This window comes from Lonchura striata, chromosome 11, assembly GCF_050655825.1.
Source record: "Lonchura striata isolate lonStrDom1 chromosome 11, ASM5065582v1, whole genome shotgun sequence".
NCBI classification, from domain to species: domain Eukaryota; kingdom Metazoa; phylum Chordata; class Aves; order Passeriformes; family Estrildidae; genus Lonchura; species Lonchura striata.
In genome coordinates this window covers 12,642,501-12,667,547 of record NC_140713.1, presented here as the reverse complement: position 1 = coordinate 12,667,547, position 25,047 = coordinate 12,642,501, and the positions used below count along the sequence as shown (strand labels likewise).

The 25,047-nt window shown below is 40.0% G+C and overlaps 1 protein-coding gene across 14 annotated transcripts in view; it reads left to right on the top strand.

Moving 5' to 3' along the window:
• The window catches only part of ZNF423 (zinc finger protein 423), a 227,855-nt gene that overhangs the window by 133,681 nt on the left and 69,127 nt on the right, over positions 1-25,047 (top strand). For all 14 annotated transcript variants that reach the window (XM_085589570.1, XM_021536121.4, XM_021536124.3 and 11 more), the window contains one exon: positions 6,600-6,684. In XM_085589570.1, the coding sequence (XP_085445696.1) occupies positions 6,600-6,684 (85 nt within the window). The remainder of the gene's footprint in view (positions 1-6,599; positions 6,685-25,047) is intronic.

Here is a 25,047-nt window from a genome sequence, read left to right as displayed (position 1 = left end):
GTAATTCACATAGAACAATCAGAAGTTGCTCAGCCTCTCAGGCATCTTTATTCCTAGTAGCAGCACATCTGATTTTTTTACCACAGAATTGCCCTGGATTTACCAACAGAGAGCTGGGACTCTTGGGCACTGGGGATTCAGTTTGTCCATGAATTCTGATTCTACTGAACTGGCAAATCTGGAGAAGCTAGTTTAGGGGTAGTTTAATGAAAAATGGAGATACTGAGTACACAAAACAATAAAAAAATCTAATCTGTCATATTTGAGGAATGAGATTATTTCTTACCAGGAAAATAATAATGAACAGGAGGATATAGGAACTTGTGAGGGAAAAAATACTGAACTCCATCCTATCCCCCAAATTCTCACCTGAACCAAACTTCTGTGCTAAAGAGCTTGTCCCTAGGAACGTCTATCAGAGTGAATGTTTTGAGGTTACTTGGAGGTCTGTATGCATTTGTGTGAGCTTGTTTGTGTGTGTGTGTGTGATTTTAAAAGACCCTGCTTCATGGCCCTTTTGTAGGAGCTGGTAGGGGATAAGTAGTTTCTTAGCAAATCTGGACATTGTCTAATGCAGATTACATAAAAGTGTGCTGTTCTTGACTTTTTGCAGATAGCCCGCTTTCCTATTTCTTAGCTTATAAGTTACTCAGGAACATGCAGATCCAAGTAAGGTTCCAGAAGCCTACTCAGGAGATTAATATCATTTGCAGTTTATAGTCTTTTTAAATTATTTGTTGACGTTTTTGGTTCAAGCTTGGGCCAAGTCAGTCCTTCCTCTGTCAGGAACAGATGGAATGAGAAGTGGATTTTGGAAATCTTCTCAGGAGACCAACAGCAGACACATCTGAGTATTGATATCATCTGACATTTTTAATTAAACATGATGGGGTGAGATTTTCAAAAGTATCTAAGGAAATTAGGCACCCAACTACTAATGAATAATTCCAGCTGTAGATGCCTGTTTATGTCAATCTGCTAATTAAAGCACCCACAAACACATCTTACTGGAAAAAAAAGCACCTGAAAATACCATCCATTCAACTAGAACACCAGGGGCTCAGTAAGTAAGAGAAGGCCTTAAGTATGTCCTGAGGATGTGGGCTGAGCTGCCTCCAAGGGAGGTTGTGTCCCTGGCAGGAGTTTTTATCCCTGCTCCATGTGGGGCAGCAGCATCCGTGGGGCAGCAGCATCCAGCTGAGCTGGGCTGGGCATGGCCATGCCTCAGTCCATTCTCCTGAGGCAATCCCACAGATCGTTTGATTTCTTTTCTTGTCTTCTCTCTTTCAGTGAAACCACTGGGTATTTTTCCCTTTGGGTGTGACTAAGTCTCCAGGCACACAAAAATAATTTTGTAGAAGAACGAGGAATGGAAATACCCTACCTTTGGTGTGATACCTAGGTCAGCCTAGGTCATTGTCCTTCTTCCTCCTTAGGACTTTATTTTCTTGTAAATTCTTGAAAAATACCTCTGTTCTATTAGATAGGACTAATTTGTATTTCTGCACCTGTGGAATTACATTTCCCTTCCTATCAGCTGGCAGAACACATTGCCATTTTCTGTCTTATTTCTTGCTTTAACTCTTTCTTTTCAGTGACAGCTTCCATACTTGTTCTCTCAGGGGAAAATTTTAAATTCTTCAATAAGGTAAATGCTTTGAATTTCATCCCATGAGTGAAGTTCTGAGTTTCTTTGTAGAAGATAATGAAAAATCAACATTTGTGATGATGGCAAATGGTACCTTACTGGTTTCTGTGGCCTGCACAGAGATAAGCATCCCAGGAATATATGTATTGTTATTAGGAATAATTCTTTATCTTACCCTTCATTATAGGTACAAGACCTGAATCTGTTATCCGTTCACTAGAAGACTGTTGGTGTTTCACTCAGGGTTCTGAAGGCAATGAGTGTGCTTTGTGTTTGTCTAGTAGAGGGATTTTCAAAGAATTATACTGGCTTTTAAATGGTGATACATCTCTGCATTCAAGAACACTGTTTACTTAACACTCTTGTCATCTTGTTAGTGTGCTGCACACAGGTAAAATACCTCTTTAATTGAGCAATCTGTAGTACACAGTGCATGTAGAGTGATCTGCACATGCTCAGGAACAGCTACTTCTCTCCAACTCTTAAGTATTTCTACATGTCATTTTTGAACACTTTATTTATTTTTCTTTCTTAAATAGAAACAGTTGAAGATTAGGACAAGTGCAGTCAGAAGGATCATACAGGTAGATTAGATTTTTAAGTAATGGGTATATATTTCAGAGTAAATAAGAATAAATAGAATGAAATCCAAGCAAATGGAAGAGACAATAATAACATATAAAATCTGTAACTTTTTTCTATGTCAGAAGTTGCTCCATCGGCTGTTACTTACTTTTCGATAGAAGAGGTGAGTCTGGAAACCTAAAGGAATTTCAGGAAAAAAAACCCCAAAACTTAAATGAAGATTTAACCCCAATGTGAAAGAAAGGGAGAAAATAAATATTAGCCCTGTATCTGGGAAGAAAAACAGAACAGGAGAAACTGAACAATTCCTTTTTACTGGAGGTATTTAAGTTTGTGTGTATATGCAAGTGTATATAGCATCACAAATGAAGTATGATTATTTTGTTATATATATATTTTTTTTACTATTAAATTATTTAAGGTTTTATTCTGAAGATCAGTAGGAGACAGCTAGAGGAGCATTGAAAAATATTCAGAATTGCTTGTCAGGCTTGGTTTTTTTTGATCCATAAGAATGAAAGAAAGCACATAACCCTTGAAAATCATGCTGTATTCTGTCTTCCTCACATTTTTAATATGGCAAACAAACAGGAAGAAAACCTGTAAATTGATCATTCTTGTTTCTAGGATGCCTGCCTAGGATCCATTCATGTTGATCAACAAGATGGATTTCCAGGCAGGCATAGTTTTTGCAGTGTGTTCATGACAACATCCTCTTTGGAGGATTTTTTTTTTAGGAGTTTTAAGACAAGTCAATGATGTTCTGCAAAAGACATCACTAAGGGGAATAAATAAAATACATCTTAGTAGCAAAAGATTCTTCCAACATCCATTTTTGTTTCATTCATACAGTTTTCTGTGAGCTATTCTGTTTGGATAGGACCGAAAGTGTTCTTTCACATTAACATCACATGTAATTGTATTATTCCAATACCTGACACAAGTATAGTTCAAGGTTTTTTTAATATGGCATTAAGATCTCATCATAGGTGATGCTTCCCTGTTTTTCTGAATATCTTTCTTGTTTATGAGCTTCAGTTTTGAATACACTTTATTAATTCATTTCCACATGCCTTCTAGAGGAATGAGCATATCTTAAGAAACATGACTAATTGTTTAGTATTGAGATTTTTTCATTTCCTAATACTGCAAAGAGTCACATTTCAAGTCACTTTCTCTTACACAGATTTATCTTTATTTTGTACCGCAGGTATCATGAGAAATGCTTGTTTAGCATTGATAGTGGTAAATGTTTTGACTTCCATTTTCATCTTGAATGGTGTTACTATTTTTAGCCCACCTAGGTTATTTGGAGTGAAGAAGCAAAGGAGGTAGCATAGAAAGTTGGAAGAATAAACTCTATTGTGTTCCTTTATTCAGTTTCTTTTCTCCTGCACACTTTCTTGGACTCAGTTCCTTGTCTTTGTTCTCCCCCACAACCCTTCTCTTCCCTTGTAAATCCACTTGAATGGAGGAATATTTTCTTTGTAGAGCAGGAAACTATTTCCAGATTTAAAGGAGGATAGTCTGGAAAACCCATGGGAACAATAGATACTTCAGAAAAGAAAACAGAACCCTCTGTTGTTATTACCACAATTGTGTGCCAAGACTATAATTAAATACCTTGCATTTGTGGGGAATGAGCTCTCTGCTGAAGGCCTGCTCATCTGGTCTCTTTTATCACCTAGATGCCATCACCTAGACTGTTAGCTCCTCAGAGTGTGGACACCTTTGTTGTCACCACTTATGAAGATAAAACTTTACAAAAAGAGAACTGATCCATTAGTAATGTTCATAAAGCAGAAAAATAATAGTAGATCATATTTTGGTAGCACAATTAATACAACTAATTATAGTTGTATTAAAACTAGTGCTCACCATTTACTGATAACAGAAGGATGTTTGGGGACATTCTTTTAAAGGCAGTTATTAATGGGCCAAAAAATCAGGTCTTCCACCTCTTGCATATACACTTGGGTGCTAATCTAGCTATAGTTCTTTTGAGACCTGTATAGGCCATTTATTAACCTCCCTCCAAGTCAAGTGGGGTGTCCTGTCACAGGAGCCATCACCTTGCTTAAGCTGCTTGTCTGCCTGCACAGGTCTCAGCTGAGGTTAAAGGTAGCACAGAGAGGAAGTCTGAAATCTGCCAAGGGCTCCTCATGTCAAGCAGAGTGTTTTATAAGATTGTGAAATGGTGTGGAGGAGTTAGCAGTGGGTCTGTGGGTAAACAAAGACATCTGTCTCCAGATCTCTTAGTAAGTAGCTTGCAGAAGGACCAAAATCAATTAAAAAAATGAATAATTTGTCCATGTTTAATATAACTGTGAAGGTTTGAAATAGAGTCAGGCTGAAGATGAGTAGCTGGTTACTGAAGGAACGCATAGCTGAGATAAGCATTGGATAAGGCACAGAATTTAGCTTTGAAGTTTTAAGGAAGAGGAAGGCTTCAAGTTTTAAAGGTGACTGTGTGACCACATGAATCAGTCACTACCCAATCCTATTTTGCTCTTTCAAGGTTTTTTATGTTTTGTTTTGTTTTGAAGTCAGGAGCCCTCAGCATGTGTGTGCCAGTGTGTTTGAGAGGACATGTGTACGTACGTGTGCTGCGCTCGTCTGCCAGAATAGATTCCCCAGAAAGAGTGCTGCAGAAATCCAGCTGCTTTTCCATTAACAGCCTTGATTTCCAAATGGACTCCAGGAGGATACTTTCTTGAGCTGCCTAGGGATAACTAGCCAATCCAAACTATTTCCTTTTCTATGCTTGGCTGTGTCAGCTTTCTGCCAATGGAGAATGGCCTTCTTCCTATTATCATGTTAATCACCCATTGCTGTTTTAGCCAAGAAAGCCCTGCCTAAGCAAACACACCCTGGTACAGAATTCATGGAATATGCCTAACTTCCATAGGCTGTGCATTTGTTATGGTGTTACAGCCTGCTCATTAGCCTCCAGCAGGTTACCTTGTTGCCATTGATGACATGGGAAGTAGTTAAACTCTTGGTAGCACCTAATTTGTTCTTTTCTCAGCAGGTGCTTGAGGAAATTGGATTCCACACACAGAGGGGGTGACAGCAACTCCTCTGTTTAACTCAAAACTTCTGACTTACTACTTCTGTCCTAAAAAAGGGGTTCTATACCTGGGTGTGGGGTGGAGGCTGAAGAAAAAGTAATCTAAAAGTACACAAAAAGTACCCTCAAAACTATTTTCCTTCAAAAGGTTATGAGGGTGTCATTTACTGAATTGGGCTTCTCTGTGCTGTTGATTTGGGGTTCCCATCCATCCCTTGTGGCCAGCACACAGAGATTTCATGTGTGTTCTTCTGCCACCAGCTTTGGCCATGGGATGCAGTCTTCATGCTTGTGTCTAGTGGCAATGTTGCAGTAGGAATTATTCTCCAGAAACAAGTAGGCACAAAAGGCCCAATTTTTCTAAATTGCACATCAAAAAATGTCTACTTAGATAGCATATTGCCATGCAGTAAATAAGCATGTACATCAAACCAAAGCATCATACATACTCCTGCTCTGGGAAATAAAGACTTTTTGCAAGTATACAAAAGCTTAGCCTTCATGATTTTTTTTTGTTGTTGGTTTTTTTTTTTTTTGTTTTTTTTTTTTTGTTGGTTTTTATTTTTTCCTGGAGTTGGATGTCCAACTTGTCAACGTACATCTTAATTTCTGCAAATGGTTTCTTGGATTTTTTCCTGCCATGTTGCACAAGTACAGGCATTACTGTAAATCTGAGTGCAAACCCCATTTTCCATTTGAATAAATGGTTCATGTAATTGCCTCTTCACACTCTCTCCTGACTTCTGCAGCTAGGCCTCCCTGGTATGACTTTGAGATGGAGAAAATAGATTTTGCCAGGAAACAGTTCTTTGTGGTAATGGAGTTTTTTTCAAGATTTCTGATTAGAGACCAATACAAAATGCATTATTTCCTTCACTTCACCAAGTAACTGTAGGTGCTCTGCCTACTCTATGCTGAGCTTAATAAAAGCTGGAATTTTTTGAAAAAGTTGATCTTACTCTGAAAACAGTTATTTTTCTGTCTTTTGTTTCACTCTGGGAGAATTTTACTGCAATGGGTTAAATGACAGGGATAAAATAATTTTGGCTCAGGTACTCAGCCGGATTTTCAAGTAGTATTATTTGAAATTTTTAAAGTTGAAATGAAAATTTCTCTTAAAGCAGGTTGTTAATTAGAGATTGTGTTTGTAGTCCCAGAAAAGCCTGGCCTGGGGATATATGGGCAAAAAAAGCCTCAGTGGAGGAAATTTGAAGCATATAACATGCTGTATTCATGATCACACTTGCCTTATGCTACAGTGCAGTTTTCTCTAATCTCTTTTTGGTTATTAAACAGAAAAAGACCTATCAGTGCATCAAGTGCCAGATGACCTTTGAGAATGAGAGAGAGATACAAATCCATGTCGCTAACCATATGATTGGTAAGACATTCTTTACACTAGGCCACTCATTGGCTGCTTGTTTTTTGCTATTCTTTGACATTCACTATTCTATTAACTTGTTAATATTCATGATGTAATTAATTTTTTTGTTTTTAAAGGAAAATGATTTTGATGTAATGATTCTTCACTTCAAAGCTTTTTAAATATGTGGTTGTAAAAGTGTTACTGCTGAGGGTTTTCCTTATGAGTCCTCATGTAGCATTTTCATTTATATTAAAATCAAACTTTTGACAGTATCTTCCATTTGATAGCATAAATTTCTCTCTATCTGTGTGAAAAGTACTTGCCAGTTGTCAACCACTTAGGAGCAATTATGTTTCAATTTTGTATGTCATGACATTGAATAGATGTAACTGCTAGCATTTTCCCAGCTAAGTGTGGTGAATTCCTGAGGAACATTGTCAAAACAAAACACTTACAGAGTTATTTCAGTGGCTTTTTTCCCAACAATTCTGGACTTCAGAAAGTTCAGCTTTTCAGACATGCAAGTGTTTTAAAAATCAGTGCTTTCTGCCTTTTGTGACAGTTCTGTCACAGGAGGTAGTAAAAGAATTGCTGTAACCTGATGGGTTGTACTTCTGCAGCTGTGATTGCTTCTCTGATGAACACAAAGAAAGGTTTTTTCCTGTATGAACAGATGTTATAAATATATGTATTGGCCCAAGAGGTCAGTTTATTTTGGTGCACAGACCACAATAAGATACTTACACATGCCACTGTAGGCATGTGCTGGATGAGATCCTTCAAGGACCTGACAGTGCTCTCTGTGTCTCATACATTCCTATGCAGCATTTATCTCCCATATGTATAATGGTTTTCCTTCAGCAATTTTACATTTAGGAAATTATTCTCCCATCAATTCTGGTATGTAACTCCTATTAGCTTTGAAGTGGATTATGCATAAATACCAGAGAGAGAGAAATGTGGACTGACACACTCTTCAAACCCCTACCCCCAAATGAAAAACATACATATCAGTCACAATAATTTTCATCCAAGAGCCAGGCAGGAGTTTTAAGTTAATGTCAAGCAGGTTAAGATAAAGATATCTAAAAGTGTTTGCTTTTGTAGCAGGTGTTAATGTAATCTCTTGTTTGCAAGCTTGAAGAGTGAGATCCTTGTTAATTGGACCATGGTGATTTCATGTAGCTCCCTCCTAGATTTTGAGAAAGAAGTCCTTAGCAAGCTTAGCTTGTTTCAACTTAATTTGTGATCCAGTAGCTAATAAGTTATTTTTAAATACAAAGGTCATGAAATGCTGAATTAAGGATATTCTTGTTTTGAGGGGAACTGTCTTTTCCTTTTGGAAAAATGTAATTTCTTCATTTCCAGTAACTGATATGTGAAATATATTTACGTATATGCCCATATTAGTGCTGTCTGGAATAATATACAATTATACACATGACCTTACAAAGTTCTTAGCACCATTGGAAAACAACAGGTGTAGAAGGCATTGGAGGCTGTGAAAATTGTGGTGTTCTTATTTGTGAAAACTGTACCCATTGTTTCCTTGAAGCTGTACATCAGATAATTTGTAGTATTTGGAAGAATTCCATATAGTACAAAAGTGCTATGGGCCCAGTTCTGTACACCTAGAACATTGTAAATACCAGGGTGTGGTAAGAAAAGATGTGATAGTTCCACTGTGGTGTCATATCTTCATGTCCCTTTGCTGAGGTGTGTGTATTAAGGCCATCACTGCTTTTAATGGCACAGTTTAGGAAAAAGCAATGTGTAGAAACCTTTAATATGAAGCCAAACTTCCTCTCGCTCTGGGCATCTCAGTTCACAACACTTCTGGGCCCCCTCTCCTTCAGGACATACAACTGCTCACAAAAAAGGTATTTTCAGTGAGTTTGCTCACTGATATTTGTTCTTTACTGGGAAATACTGAAGGGAAAAGGGGAGGCTACATATCAGCATTTCTTAAGCAACAAATGCTGTGCAGATTTTTGGTGTTAATTTACATAGTCCTAGGATGGTAACAGTAGGGAGAGTGACTAACTGCCTTCTGTGCTTGCTCCTGTCCCCCTTGGTCATAGCCTGAGCACTTTGCTGCCTTACTCAGGCCTTAGGACAGAGTTGCACATGCCTCCTTATTGCTTAGGCTGGTTTATCACTGATAAGGGGGTGAAAGAGTTTTCCTTCTCTGTGTTAGACCAAGTCTAGCCAGATGGGCAGCAAGAGAAAGAAGCTAATATAGCTGTGTCTGTAGCCCAGGTCTAGTTCACAGGAATTATTAATGTCATTGTTGTCAATTTAAAATCTACAGATGAGGATTTGTTTGTGCAGGTGGGACACTGAGATCTCAGGGTGAACATACAGGTGTTTGGGAGACAGAAGGAACTTACCCTCAGACTGTGTGTCCTCAGGAGCTTAGGGCTGGCCTCATCTCAATGAACTTGTATCTGTCTAAAATTTAGGTGTCTGGTTTAATATAGTCATTGAGATGCTGTCCAGGGAAAATGAATGATTGATACCAATCTAAGATAAGAGTTTGAGTAAGATAAGCATTTCCAGGGAGAGATTTTTATCTCTCTTTTGAATTTGAGGAGAGCCAAGACAATGAAGTTAGTCTTGACATGTAATTTTTAGGTAAAAAATCCCTTGGCTTTGATAATCCAAGACTCAGCAGCACTTTTTTCTCATACTTTGAGAAACACAAAATCAATAGCTGAGATATCTTAAGCACTTGCTTACAGTTTTATTCTGCTCAAGTGACTGTCAGCAAAGGAATCCCTGCTCTGTAGCAGTGATAGCTTTTAGGTAGCAGTGTCTGTAATATGATTAAAGAATTCAATTATTTCTGACATCATGGTCTTAAAAACTGCATCCAGTTAAGTTGCATCCCTCTTCAAGCTCTCAGATTCCCAGTCTGGAGCTGGAGGCCCTGTTCATAATTCATAGAGGTAGGGGGGTTGATTTTTTTCAAAGCAGTATGAAGGGAATTTCTAGTGCTACTCCCACACACTGCTTTGAAAAATTACCCTGCTGCACTCTAGGCCTTCATATCCTGTGCACAAACACAGAGGCACATTGGGTCCTTCACGGGGTCCCCAGGGAAGGAGCTGGCTGGATCCATCCCCAGAAGAGGGAAACGAGAGATGTTTTGTTTCAGCTGATGTTGGGGCCTGTAGGAGGGCTCTGTGTGGCAGAACAGACCTCCTCAGCTGGGGTTAGCCAGGAAGGAATCTGTTTAGGGAGGTTTTCAGCTGGGGAGGGGAGTTCGGGTTGGAATTTTTAGAGGCCAGTGGTCTTTGAAACATTGCACAGATTGGGGCTCCTTTGAAACGTTTCCATACCCACAGAAAGGGGATCCCCCTTTGAAACATTTACAGGCATTGGGGAGTCCACTTGGGACTATATCAAAAACTTTCAGCAGTTCTTGCTGCCTCTGTACTTGCTTACCTCCTGTTGTGCTGACCTGGCAATGTTTAAAGCTTCTCCCCCTTATCTCTGCACCGAGCTCTGCCTCTGATGTGCCTGTCTCTGTCAGAGGCAGGGGAGGGTGGGCCTGCGGGGGGCTCTGAGCAGCCACGCTGCGGGAACCTGTCGGGGCAGCCTCTGCCCGGTGGCCGGGGAGCCCTGCAGCTTTGGCGTCCATGGCAGGTCCACTGCCACATCCCCATGGCAGTGCCATGCCACGTCCCCATGGCAGGGCTATTGCCACGTCCCCATGGCAGTGCCATGCCACATCCCCATGGCAGAGCCACCGCCACGTCCCCATGGCAGTGCCATTGCCACGTCCCCATGGCAGGGCCACCACCACGTCCCCATGGCAATGCCATTGCCACGTGCCCATGGCAGGGCCATTGCCACGTCCCCATGGCAGGGCCATTGCCACGTCCCCATGGCAGTGCCATGCCACGTCCCCATGGCAGTGCCATTGCCATGTCCCCATGGCAGTGCCATGCCACGTCCCCATGGCAGTGCCATGCCACATCCCCATGGCAGTGCCATTGCCACGTCCCCATGGCAGTGCCATGCCACGTCCCCATGGCAGTGCCATTGCCATGTCCCCATGGCAGTGCCATTGCCACGTCCCCATGGCAGAGCCACCACCACGTCCCCATGGCAGGTCCACTGCCACGTCCCCGTGTGGGCAGTGGCTGCTCCCATCCCGCACTGCCAGGGGAAATCCGCTCAGAGCCCTGCACAGGGAAATAAGGATTAGGCCCAGGGCTTTCCTGTTGGGTTTTTACAGCTCTGCTCTTCCCACAGCCAGGCTGGGTTCCTTCATTGATATTTTTCAGGGAGCACATAATTGCACAGATTTGTTCTCTGGGTGTGTCAGGTTGCCCATATCAAGGGGAAATGCATTTGATCCCTCCAGGGTTCTCAGCTCTTTGGGTAAGAGAAGTGGACACAGCAGTACTTCTCTCTCAGTGCCTCAGTTAGATGGGGCATGTTTTCTATTTAACATTCAAAGAAGATGAGCAACTGTCCCAACTCTTCTTTCTCCATTCTCCAAGAAAGTCTCCTGGCACATGTGCACGGGAAGCTCAGCTGGGGCTCGGTTAGTGCTGGAGCAGGGTAAATAATGATTCCTGGTTTGTGCTCTAATGCTGGGGTTGCTGTAACATTCCTCCTGCCTCTGGCTCCAAAGGAATGTGAGCATCTGTGGGCTCATGAGGCTGTCCCGGTGCTTGGAGCTCAGCAGGGCCCTGCCCCAGTGCCACTCCTGTCCTGCCCAGTGCCATTGCCAGTGCTCCCTGCCAAGGCCCAGGAATGAGTGCTGCTGAGCAGGGGAGGAGGGACATGGGCTGGATGTGTTTGTGATGTGAACATGAGGCCCTGCCTGAGCTTTGGGAGCCGCTGGGGACAGGGGGGAGTGCTGAAGGGAAAGCTTCCAGAAGTCACAGTGAAATTCTTCTGTGGTCCAGTTCTTGAACTGCAGCCTGGATAAATTCCTCCCTGTTTGATGGGATGGGGTTGACAAAGTTAAACACTGCGTTTGGGAGAGTTTTCTGAGTACTGCCCCAAGCCACAGCGTATCGTACATTGTGTGTAGCATAAGGCTCCAAGGAGCTTAATTACCTTTCCTGCCCTTAGAGATCATGTTTCGAGTTCTGGAAACACTCTGCCAGAATTAAACACAAAAAAGAAGGGAAAACATCCATCCACAGTTACATGTCTTTCAAATGCATACAAGTATTTGAAACAAAACAATGGCCAACTATAGGTTTGTTATTTTGTTAACATTTTAAATAGTGTAATGTTTGAAAATGACAAAGTAAGTTGGTTGCTTGGTAAAGGTCAAACTTTAATAATAACTACAGAAATAATTTTCTAAAAAGCAGCAACTTAGAAAACTCATTTTATGTTCAGAAGAATTAGTAGTTGATACCAAGCTCAGTCACTGAGATGAAACCAGTACAGAGATGAAAGGGTTGAGATCGTACTCAAATCAACCAATCAGTATATATTGATCGTACTCAATCAATCAATATATTCCACTTATATTTTTGTTTTCTGTTTAAAAATTGAAGCAAACTGTTTTATCTTTTGGTTTATGTATCATGAAATATAAAGTTCATAAACTTAGATCTTAACAAAATTGCTAGTTTATATATTATATGAATAAAAATTCTGACTCATTTTGGATGGTCTTGAACTCCTTCCTGTCACAGTAGATTCTGAATGCATGTGTATGTGACAAGGATGTCAGAAAGGTTCATTTTTGCAGAACTGACTTTTATACATATGAAGAGACTTAGCCTTGGGCATCCTCTGATGAGGATGTGAAGCATTTCTTGTACTCAGGCCTGATCTTGTGAAGCACTTTGTTCCTCATTCTCATTGAGTTGAGGACAGCTAATGCTTCTCAGAATCTCTCTTATAATAAAGCATATTTTACTTTACATGAAATAAATGTAGTCAATATTGGAAGATGTGCAGCTTTAATTCTTGTAAAATTCCTGTTTCTTTGGACCTAAGGACTTCTGTTAGTTAAAGCACGCACATGGCAGCAATGATGATGACATTGTAAAGCACTGTCTTAGTAATAGCTTTCAGGCATTAAGGCAAATAAAAATGTGCCAGATTGTTTCTAAAGCATTACTTGCAAATTATCAACAGGAACATATTTCTGGACTCAACTGCTGAATGTGTGAATTAATTATGGACACATTAGGAACTCAGAAATGTTTTTTTAACTTTGATGTTTGTAAAGCATATTCCAAGTAATTGCTCTTTTAATGCAGAATTGAAGGTACAACCTTCTTGTATTTATCCAGCACTTGCTTCAGTATCCAATTCTATGTGGATTTGCCTTAATGAACAATATGTACTAGACTTTCATTTTGCAGCACCCAATTTTGGAAAAAAAATGTTAAGTATACTTACCTTAAGTGATGAACACATACGGGGTGTCTCCCTCCACATGCCCCTGGGAGCCTTAATCCCAGGGACTGGCTGGGGTGGGGTGCTGCTGGTGCTGCTTGAGAGGCTTTGCCCAAGTGGAGCTTGCTGCTGTCTCAGGCTCCTGGGCACAGGCATCTGCTCCTGCCAATAAGGGTCTCCTGCTATTTTGCCCAACTCTAAGCTCTGGGCTTTTTTTTTTTTTTTTTTTTTTTTGTTGTTGTTTTTGTTTGTTTGTTTTTCTGCATTCATTAGTTTTAGCATTAACTGTATTTGCAAGTCATTAAATGTTGTAATGAGTATTAAAGGCTAGAAATATTAGTTTTCCAACACCTTTTATCAGTGTAGTCCTACTGAAAGCCAGGTTGCCATTGCTAGCAGACAGAAGCAGCTTCCTTTATTTAGTATAAATAAAATTTGCCTTAATATAATCTATTACTTAATAGGTTTCTTACTTTGAAACATTGTGTTTTTCTGTTCCTTCACTTCTAAGTCTGGAAAATTGATTATACAAAATGTTAATAATTTTATCCAGTTGCTCTGTGCAGATGTGGCCTCCTGCTATTGTTATCTATGCATATTTGTTCACACAAATTACTACATTCCATGAGAATATATTTTGTTTTGCTTGTTTATAGGGAAAGAAATAACATATCCATTAATGTATTCATTCATATATTCCTTTTGCATTTTTCATTTCATTTAAAACTTGGTAATAGTAGTTCAGTTTTCAGTGACAGTTTTATAGCTGCTATGATAACATTCCTGTTTTGCATGATACATGCATAATGGGCAATGATCTCAGTGTTACATTGCTTTAATTCTTTCTTAACTGTGTTAAGATTCCTTACAGCCTCCAAACTCAATTTTCATATGCAGTGATGATTAGACCTGTTTAAACATTTTCCTGGTAGTTTCATATTTATTCATAAAGGGAGCAGTAGATAAAACACCTTTTCTGCAATCAGTCTGAGTTTTAAGTGTGATATTTCCTCAAAGTTATCATTAACAAGCACCTCAGTCTAGACCCAGCCTTTCAACATCAGCTAGGCAGTGTAGCAAAAAATCTATTTTCAGTAAACTTTACCCTATGTAGGAATAATTTTTCTGACTATATAACTTGGTCTTCATTTTATTAACTCACCTTTAAAACTGTTTTATGTTTGTATTTAAAAGTCTGCACAGATAGCTTCTGCCTTATTCTCACATATTTTATATCCATATGGCCAGGTATTTCTAAGTTCACAACCAAATTTCTTAGCCCCTCTTTGCTAATCTTGAATGTAGAAAAGAAAGCAAGTCCTCGCCATATGGGGCTTGGGTTCTCTATGCAGATGGTGAAATGACTCTGCTTTCTGGTGGAGAGGTCAGCCCCCCTCTGTGTCCTACTTTTGAGGAAAAAAAACCAGAATATTTCTTGGTAGTGGAAGAAGGAAAAAGTCCACCACCATTTCTAAGTGCAGTGTTCAGACTTCATATAAATGATGTTTTCAGGACATTGTTCTCCTCATGTGAATCGTGGGACCAATGTCTCTATTTGTTCTGCCCATAAAATTTAGGTATTTTTTCCTTTGTGGCAGCTTTTTAGCAAGTAACAGTTTTATCTGGATATTGTAGATGTTATCCCCCTTTCTTCTTTATTCACTGGTTTGGAAATATCTGGTGCCAGTACCACCTTTTTTGACTGACAGTGATTTTTCTGAAAAATAGATGATATATGAGAAGTGAATAAAGAGCAAAGTTTACTGATGAATGTTTACTGATGCTGGAAGGACCTCATACTTGGTTTAGCTAGGAATTAGCTTTGGCAGAGTTATAAAATACTCATTTTACCTATTTGGGGAACCTAGACAAGGTTCCAGGCTGTTTCCAGTCATAAGAAATTGGGAGAAGAATGTATTTAGTATCAGTAATCAATAGTTAAATTCCTTTTCTGCTGATAAAATTCTGGATTTTACTATTTCTGACTATGAGTTTCAATATTAAGCACTTTTGAGCATTGATGAGCATTTATTTTTCTTCTTTTGACTGTGGAACAGCCCTCTGGTGAATCAGTAAGGGTACTGGTGTTCATATGCTGAACCCTAGCTCTAGTTATCAGAGAAAAAGGGTTTGTTCATATGTTAAAAGTCCAGGTTTGTACCTCCTGTTATTTGGGAAGTAACAGAGTGAGGCAGTTGGACTGTTGCCTTTAATTATAGTTTAAATTCAGCAGCATCCTTAACCTTGAGGAAGATTTTATGTGGTCTCCTGGAACAAGAGGTTACCAACTGACATGACCCTTAAAATTATTTTGTTTTGTGATAGCTGGCAAGCAAGTCAAATCAGACACAGACCTCCCTGGATGTTCTGTTTGGGGTACTGGCATCTTTCTTTTTTTAATTTGTGAAGAAAAATTTTGCTGACCTGAGGTTCCTTACCACCGATCCCATAAAGGAAACCCATGTAAACTTTTTAAGCGCTGCACTTGTACCTTTATTTTTTTTTGTTTCAAGGCTCCTGGCACAGATAAAGCTTTTGTACTACTGGTCTCTGCAGATGTGCTGCTTCCTTGTCAGAGACTTCATTCAATTTATTAGTAACTTTTGACAGCTTTGTGCCTTTTAAAAAATCAGAAGGATTTTAATTGAATATTTTGACTTCTCAGATGCGTTGTGTGCCGTCTTAAAAATTAAATTTCTTTTTTAGATGATTGCACAATAAGCTTGAGGTAGGGGACTTCTGGTTGTCCCTGTCAGACTTCCCTGTGGTAATATCAAACTCTAAAGGAGTGGCAAATCATGGACTTTTAAGTGAAAAATATTTTGTCCTGCCACAACTGAAGAAACCCAAAGAAATCATGTAGAAATACCATGATCTTTCTAAGACAGAGCTCCATAGCAAGCCAAAAAACCTCACTATAGTTCCATAGTACCAGCATAGTCCTTTTAATCCATTTCATAGAATCATAAAATCATTGAGGTTGGAAAAGACCTCCAAGATGGAGTCCAGCCTTTGACTGAGCACTGCCTTGTCAACTAGACCAGAGCACTGAGTGCCACATCAAGTTTGTTGAACATTTCCAGAGATTGTGACTCCACCACCTCCCTGGGCAGCCTGTTCTAATGCTTACCAACCCTTTCAGTGAAAAAATTCTTCCTGATGTTCATCCTGAACCTCCCCTGCTGCAGCTTTGGGCCATTTCCTCCTCTCCTGTCACTGTTGCCTGCGAGCAGACCCCGACTCCCACCCACTGCACCCTCCTGTCAGAGACCAAGAAGGTTCCCCCTGAGCCTCCTTTTCTCCAGGCTGAGCCCCCCTGCTCCCTCAGCTGCTTCTCGTTGGACTGACTCTCTAGAGCCTTCACCAGCTCTGTTGTCCTTCTCTGGACAGACTTCATCCCTCAAAGTCTTTATTGAATGGAGGGGCCCAAAACTGGGCACAGGACTCAAGGTGTGGCCTCACCAGTGTCTCGTACAGGGTGACAATCTCAGCTTTGTGTTTTGTGATTTGCCCTGCTGGCACAAGCCCAGAGGCAGATGGGGTGACTGGGGTGCAGACCTCATGGGGAGGAACTGAGCCTTTTTGCCTCCTGCTTTGTGTAGGAAGTGCCACCACCAATTTGGTCTGGTATTTTTTTCTTTGATACCTCCTGAATTGGTGGAGAAGACTACAAAAGATGGCACCAGGTAGGAATTGCACCCTGCTGATGTGTTTACATCACTACTTTAGTAAGTCACAAAATACTTGGGATTTAATCCTGCCTTCAATTGCACATCATCCATCATCTGGTGGACAGTCATGGGCCTTACAAATGACCAAATCTTTTGATCACTGTGTGTGTAACTGGGAAGTGTTTAGACTTTACGATGACTTTATCCTGTTCTCTATTCACAGGGAAGTTTTTTAGCATGGCTCAGGCTAGGCAGAGCCTTTGGTTTTAGGTTTTATTGCAGATAGAGTTTGGGTATTCTAAAGGATCAGCATCAACTAGCACCACTGGCATGTCCTCTGTTGTTATGTTTTGCACACATCAGCTGTCGTGTATTATTGGGGTATGGACAAATAGTTCTTAAACCCCATGACTGTGAGTTATATCCAGGAATAAATATTGGCAACAAAAGTTAAATGATGAAACCTCATGCAATGAACAGTAACTGATTCAAGCTGGGCCGGATATTGATAGCTAAAGTTGAAGGGAAGAAAATATTCCAGTGACATTTTTCTCCTTGTTTAACTTTCTAGTTAAGAAATTCCATTTTTATCCCCCCTTTTCTTAAACAAACAAACAAAAAGTCCCAAAAGACCCCAAGCAACTTCTGTTTCACCATAAAAAAAAAAAAAAAAAAATCTGTGATATGGAGTGGAAAAAAAAAAAAAAAAAGCAAAGCAGCCTTCCCTATGCCTTTAAAATCTTTTTAAACTGGTAGTAGCAGTGCCTTAATTTCCAGAACATCAATGGAGAGAGCTTCCTTAGAAGACTAATTCTTATGTGTCAGAAACTGAAGTCGACAATGTGTTGAACCTGAATGATGACCTTTCAAGGGATGGGGAATTTACATCATGAGATGTTATTTGCTTGATTTACTTTATACAGCATTTGAAAATCTAGATGGACATTTTTTTTTTAATTCTAAACCTTTTTAATTTACATATCTTTTGACTTAGTTCAGCAAAGAAAAATATAAAAGTGAAAATATTAAGGTTTGATTTCTCCTTCCAGTGGAAATACTATTAGATCTTAAATGTACAAGGTGCAATTAAATCTATCTTGCATCTTTGTTCTTGTTTGAACATGACTTACCAGGAAAAGAACTCCAGAGAGCTTTAAATGGCCTAGTCAAAGTTTTCCCATTTTCCTAAGGCTTAAACTGGGGAATCAGATGCCATTTGCAAGCTAGCAATACAGTAAAAGCACATCATTGTACACAACATTTTATTTGGACAGCTGTATAAAAATGGCAACACACTGTGAAATCCATTAACAGCAAAACATGTTAAATTCAGCAAAATGCATCTCATGTGGAACACTGAATAAGAAATTATAGTCTGAGTTTTACTAGCTGGTTATCAGACTTTGTCTTGAGTGAAGAAAATTGAATTTTTTTCCATGTGTCTGCCTGTAATAACGGTGAACGCTGTACATTGGGTTTTGAAATCAGTGTGCACCTGTAAATTCTTGCCCCACAGACTCTACTGCAAGGTTTTTGCAAATCTAAATACCCCTGAGGAGGCTAAATTGTGGCGGTTTTCATGTTGGGTCCCACCCGCGCTCACTCTCACTACTGGGTTCAGAATCATTTGTAGGGATAAGCTCTAGGGAATGTAGGAGTAAGAGCTCAAACTGGGAATAAAAGCATCCTTCCCCCTTGTCTCCCTGCTGTACCAGCAAGGACTGCAGTCTTGTCAACCAAGAGCAGGTTCTTTGCCTCATGAGGGATTTCCATGGGTGGATTTTGCTGTGCTGCATGTAGTAAGACTTTTCACGGTTAATCAATAGCATTTAAAAATTCAAAACCTCTCTCCACAGTATTTTGCATTTCCATTGTTCACACTGTTTAACTAGGAGATGTTGCTCATCAAGATAGGATGCTATTAAGTATTCTGGTAGAGAAAGAAAAAATGAGTTTACTCTTGCCTGGTAGAAAATGAAACAGCCATGTTAACTTTAGCTCTAATCATGAGATTAAGAGTCTAATGGGGAATTATATCATTTTCACTCTTCAAAGCCAGCATCAGTGACCTTTGGAGAGTTTTAACTTTAACAGCCTAATGACTTCTCTTCTAGAAGATGGAAAAAACAGTCTTTTCCTTGACAAGGAAATGAGAAGTGGATGAAAAAGGCAAGCGCAAGTAACTGTACGCTGGAGCAGGCTAAATGGCTTTTAGGCATATTCAGTGCCACGTGTGAGAGATGGTTTGCAGGCTTTGTTATCCAGGCCACTGGCTGCTCCGAAGGGAGACGGAGCAAGGCAGAGCCATGGGGCTGGGGGCAGTGTGGGGGGCCAGCCCTGCTCCTCCAGGCCACGGGCCCATGGCAGCGGCAGCTCTGAGCAGCGGGGCTGAGCGTGCACACCACTCATCCCAAGCAGCTCTGCTCTCGTGTGAGGCTGTTTCCTGTGCAGGAGCGCTGGAATTTCTGCTTCAGTTCCTGTTTGCCGCGTTTGCGAGCTCAGGCTGTTGCTCTTTTGCCAAGCTGGCAGCGCGCGGGGGGAACTTCCTGCGCAGGGGATGTAAAAGCGATTCTCTGATTCTTCCTCTGCAGCCATTGGGAGATAAAAGCCAGGACATCAGGGACTGCAAAGAGGGAGCCAAATTATATTTATAATATTAAAGTGAGTGCATTTGTGGTTTTGCCATTCTCCAGGGTTTTTCATAAGTAGAAAAACATGAATTAGCATTTTCCATTTCCATATATTGACTGGAAAAATAGCCTGCTCTCAATTAAGACCTATAGCTTTTGGGATGTATGCAACAATTTTATAAAATATTTACAGCAAAATTTGCATTTTACATGGTATTACAGTTTTTCTTGTGTTTAGTAGAAAGGATTTAGGCCTAAGAGAGGAAATTCATCCAGCATACCGAAAGGGAAATACGTCTAAAATTAGATGGTTAGTGTTCACAACAAGGAATGTCCAGTGCTGACTGTTACCTCTAAGTAATTACTGAAGGTCACTTTGCCCCCCAGCTATTTGTTACAGCCGCTGCAAGGACTGTGCTCCCTGTGCAGAGCTATCACTATCCCTTTAAAACTGCCTTTGGAAGCGATTGGAGCTTTGTGCTAGACAGATAAGTAGAACATTTTTTACCAAATGTAAATGTGCACTGTAAAGAACATAGCTATTTCCTGGATAATTTGCAGTTGTATATTTTATGTTAATTTCACCGAAAATATTGCACCCCTGCCAGGTTTAGTAGAGGCTCACTGTGATATGAATAATTTCTAGCGAATCTTTTTTTTTTTTCCTTCATTTAAGATTTGGCACCTTTTAAAGATTTTAATAATAGCAACAAGGAGGAAGATTTAGAACAAGTGAAACATTAGAGCCAAAGAAATTCACATTGAGAGCTAATGTAAAATAGCAAGAATAATTACATGGAAAACAGTTTCCACAGATGTTTTTCCTTGTAATGTAATAACTATTTACTAAACTGTTTATTTTAGGCCCTTGGCTTACAATAAAATATTTATACATGCTCTGCTGTAATAAAAAAATATTGACAAAATACTATAGAGATTTTTAAAAGACAATTAGTATTTCCCTGTCTGGAAAGTGAGCACAAGAGAAGCAGCCCCAGCCCTTGTCATGCTCTAGAGGAGATGCAGGGTTAGCAGCAGCATCCCTTGCAGGTTTATCTGTGCTCAACTCTGCTAACAGGGAGACTCTCGACTTGTGGCAATCCAGAGGGTAACTTACTGAAGAACATGAAAGCCAACAATCTAAAGACAGTGGAAACATTCTTTTCACTTCTTTGCAGGAAAAAAAAAAAAACTTTACTACATTCCTGAGTTATTATACAATAAGGTTACGTCTTGTCTGAGAAAAATGTGCCTGTTTTAGGAGCAGGTTTAAAGTTCAGGATGCCAGAATCATGAATCTTGTTCTTTAAAAACAGTGTGGGACAGTGACATCTCTGAAGCACTGCCTGTGGCAGGTTTAAAGGTATTGCTTTGTCCTGACTGAGCCACATCTGTCACTCCCCTAATTCATGAAGCTCCTCACGTGCCAATGGAGTACACAGGGACTAACCACCTATGCAGATATAGCAGTGCCTTAGGGTGCTGAAATCTGAAATTCAGCAATACTGAAAGGTCTGCAGATTATACTTTCCACACATGATCTTAAAATGGCTATTCTTCTGTTCATGAATATATAGAAGAAACTTTATTTTGAGGTGTCTAAAAATCTTGAACAGAGGCTAGTATCCTGTAAGAAACTTCAGTTCCTCTGCCTGTCAGTTTTGTAATAAAAGGGTTTATTTTTTTTTTCTTCAGAAGTTATTGTGCATCCTTTACTTAACTCCAGAGTAGTAGCATGCAGTAACTTAAAAAGAGGCCTCCAGGACAAAAGAGAAAATACCTTTAATTTCATGGATACAGACCTCAATGTCTGTGTTCATTTGAGTACCACCAGCATGTTAGAACAACCTGAAGTCTGAGTAAAGACTGCATGGATGGATCCAAACAGCCAGCATCTGGCAAGCAGGATGGTTTCAATATCTAGATATGAATCCGTATTTAGCAGTTCAGGCTCTACTTTCAAGCAGACAATTCCCTTGGGTTTCCAGGCTAGCAAGTTGTGAGCTTTTTCATTGCAGAAAAAACAGGGTAGCTGCCTCGTGGAATGATTTGAAAATGAATTAAAAATATATCTATGAACTTTCTTTCTTGGTGAAACTAATAACACTCACCTGTTTAAAAATCAGTGGGGTGATTACACAGATTTTTGTCATGCTGGGTTCTAAAATGCACAAAAAATGAACAGGGAAGAGCAGAAAACAGCAAGTATAAGAACTAAAACTGAACAAAAGAGGGAGCTAAGAAATCTAGAATGTTCAGTTTTAAGCCAGAATAATCATAGTTACCAGATGCCTTTTGTTGTAAACAGTCCTTTTTTCGTGGTTGACTCTTATAAAGAGGCCAATGAATGTGAGAGGTTTGTGAGCCTTGTTACTGATGTGCCATGCAAAGCCATCATGTCCCATTGCCATGGTTTGCCCTTGTAGAACCTCACCACAACAGCTTTTTGAGACTAAAAATCGGCTTTCTCTGTGAAAGTCTGCATAATTTAAAGTCAAAACTACAATAAGAAAAACAGATGGTGTAATATGTGCAATATTTTCTGTAAGTTACACCAAAGTTGGGTTCCTGACTTTTAGTTTTTCCTACCTTCCTGCCTCTGTTGACACATTGCAGAGTGCTGCCAGGTTATGTAATTATTTCAGTGCAGCTCATTTTGAGTCATTGGTAGGGTCCAAAGCTAGCATTTAGGAACACAAAGGAATTTGTGCTTGGAAGTCAGCATTGCTCTGTACACAAGAATTTCTTTATTTTTCAAGGACTGTGTTATTGTGTAAGCTAATGATTTTGTTTTTAAGTTATATTCTCAGGGGCATGGACATCCAGGATAATCGAGGATGTACTTTTAATACCAATTCTACAATGTTAGGTCTCTGGTGGAAAAATTGGCCCAGCTGCAGGGCTTGAGCCTTGGATTAACCCCTGCTTGGAAGAATTCTTGATTTCCTGGTGCTGAATATGTTTGTAAATTGATACATATTACCTATGTGTAAATTAGTTCCAATGAAAGTAAATTAGCCAGTTCCCTTCCCACATGCATTTTAAAATGCCACTTACTGTTTATCACAGTAGGAGCCATTATCTCTGTTAGTCATTTTGAAAAATAAGTACATCTGCCAGGGTTCTGCCCTTCATTGTCTCAGCCCAGCTCACCTTCTCTGGCCCTCCCTGCTTGCCCACGTCTGGCAGCAGGCTGGGAGTCCTCTCCCTGGAAAAGCTCAGCTCACAGATCTCTCTCCAGCCCAAACTGGATGTCTTTTCAGCTGAAGTGAGAGTACAGCATAAGTACATAAAGCAGAAATTAGTGTCTGAGAGAAGGGCATCTTTTGGAATTTTGAATTGCCTTTTTTTGGCTGTGGAGAGAAGTTAAGGAAATCTGTGCTTAAATAGCGCAATGATATTGGTAATTCTGCATGGAAAATATTTTCAGTGAGGTAGATTAAGGAGTAGAGCAAGAAGCACATGTAGAGAAAACTGTGGAAGGTTTGAAAATCCACGTGGTATGAGTTATAATGCAGACCCTTTCAAACAGTCTCCAAAAGCATTCACCCAGTATCTCTACCATGTCCCTGCATGTAATGAAACAACTGGCAGAGAGCATTCTTTTCATAAAGCATTGGCTGTTAGTGTCTTTCATACTGGATCAGGGAAAGAGTTCAGAGGACCAGATACTGCTGAAGAATCTCTCCAATTTTCCCTTTGGAGCTATGCTTCTAGGGCTTTTAAAGGTTTATGTATTTAACATTGCAAATCTTCATTTTAGATTTTCATTTGCTGCTTGGGATTTTTATTAATTTTGCAGTGTTCATTTAAGATGATCCAGCCCTTTATACCATTTCCAGCTTGAAATATTAGTTCAGAGATAAGCTTTATTATTAAATGCTTAATCTTGAACACTTGTCTTATTTGGTAAGAATTATCTCTGAGAAGTAGGCAAAGAGAAGTTGATTGCTGTGGTTTTAAAGTAGCTGTAACTGGAGTAGCCCAAGTACTAGTTTGCAAAGGTTGGCATCCCTTCAGTTTGCCATCACAGCAGCTGGACTTCATTAAGTGCTGGTGTTAATTACTGGGAGAGTGTTGCTTCAGTATGTGAGCAACAACACTTGGGGTGACACACGAAGTAGGAAAAGGGTCACCTTGAAATAGAAGCTTTAAAAAAACCCAACAGGCAAGGCAGGGCTGCCACTGATTTTGTAACTGCATTTAGTTCAAAGTTTTTCAGCAAACAGGGAAATCAGCATTACTGTGCAGCAGTGAGGAACGGCTTAACTGTGTGTGCCATTGAGGAGGGAGAAACGGAGGCGAGTGCTGGGGAACTTGCCCCGTAAGAAAGGAAGACATGAATGTCATATTTTCTGTGCGTGTTGTGTGTAAGAGAGGGAAAATTCTTTCTGTATTCTCCAGAGTTTTCAAGCCATATGCAGTATAGTTTGAGGAGGAAATACTAATAATTTCTTATACTGTAAATAGTATTCTATGGAGAAAACCTGTTAAGGGTTTGTATCTAAGGAATGTTTAGGAGATGAATATCATGGAGAAAAATGTAAAACATGTGGTAGCATAAAAGAAGTATTGCTTGGAAATGTTGTGTCCTAAAGCTGATGAGATTCAGACAAAGTGGGCCAAGCCCAGTCCAGGTGTAAGCAGCTGGTGGTGCACTCAGCCCAGTATTCCACCATGTGCTTAAGTAATAGCGAATTTTTATCTGTGTCTTTCACCTGGCAATTGTCTGGATGAGGTGCCAGGTGCCCAGGTTGGAAAGAGTGTGTGTGAGGATGTTGGAGGAGAATTAGGTTATTACATTTCCTCCTTAATTCTTCATCAGGGCTGCCGCCTGTATTTTCTATAGAAAAATCAATGCATTCTGATTCTGTAATTTCCCATGGTGCCTCGCCGGGCGCGCAGCGTGCCGTGGGAGGTGACATATCCGGTCATGGCAGCTTGAACTCTTTTTTCCAGTGAAAGAATTCATTGGAATTTCACAACCTTTGCATGCTTTTGTGAAAACACTCATTTGTGTTTGCGCCAACCTGCTAATGGCGGATGCCGGGGCTTGCGAATCCCACCTACATTCGGTGCTCGTTATGGCATGGAATGTGCCGTTAATAATGCATCTGTGAAACTCAGCTGCGAGGGAGCCAAGTAATTATCCCACCGTAGCGTTCCCTGCTTCAGTGTCATCACAACTGGGGCTTCATTAAAAGTCCTAACAGTAGAGATGTTGTGTGGTGCAGCCTGTATATATATTTTTTCATTTAAATTATCAGCAATGCCATGGCTCAGAGGTAATTTGACTTTTTGAAACCGTAGAGCCCCTGTGAATTTCCTTCCTCCTCTCCCTCTCACTGCCGCACCAGCTGATCAGCCCCAGAAGAACAAAAGGTTTATCTGAAGCTATGAAGCATATATTCACCAGCTTCTGGCGTCTAGATAAAAAAAAAAAAAAATCAAAGTACTCCATTGAACATGTTAATACTGAGCAAAATGCACACAGCCAGACACTAAACCTTTACAGGGATTTAGGCATTTGAAAAGTGATACCCTGATCAGGTCTTGAGTTAGTTTCCTTAGCATAAAGTAAAGCAGAATCATAAAATAATATAGATTTTTAAATAAATGAAAAGCTTAACATTCCCCCCACCCCACTTTTGTTTTATTTCTTTGTCTGGTTTCTGTCAGTCAGGCAGTAACAAAAT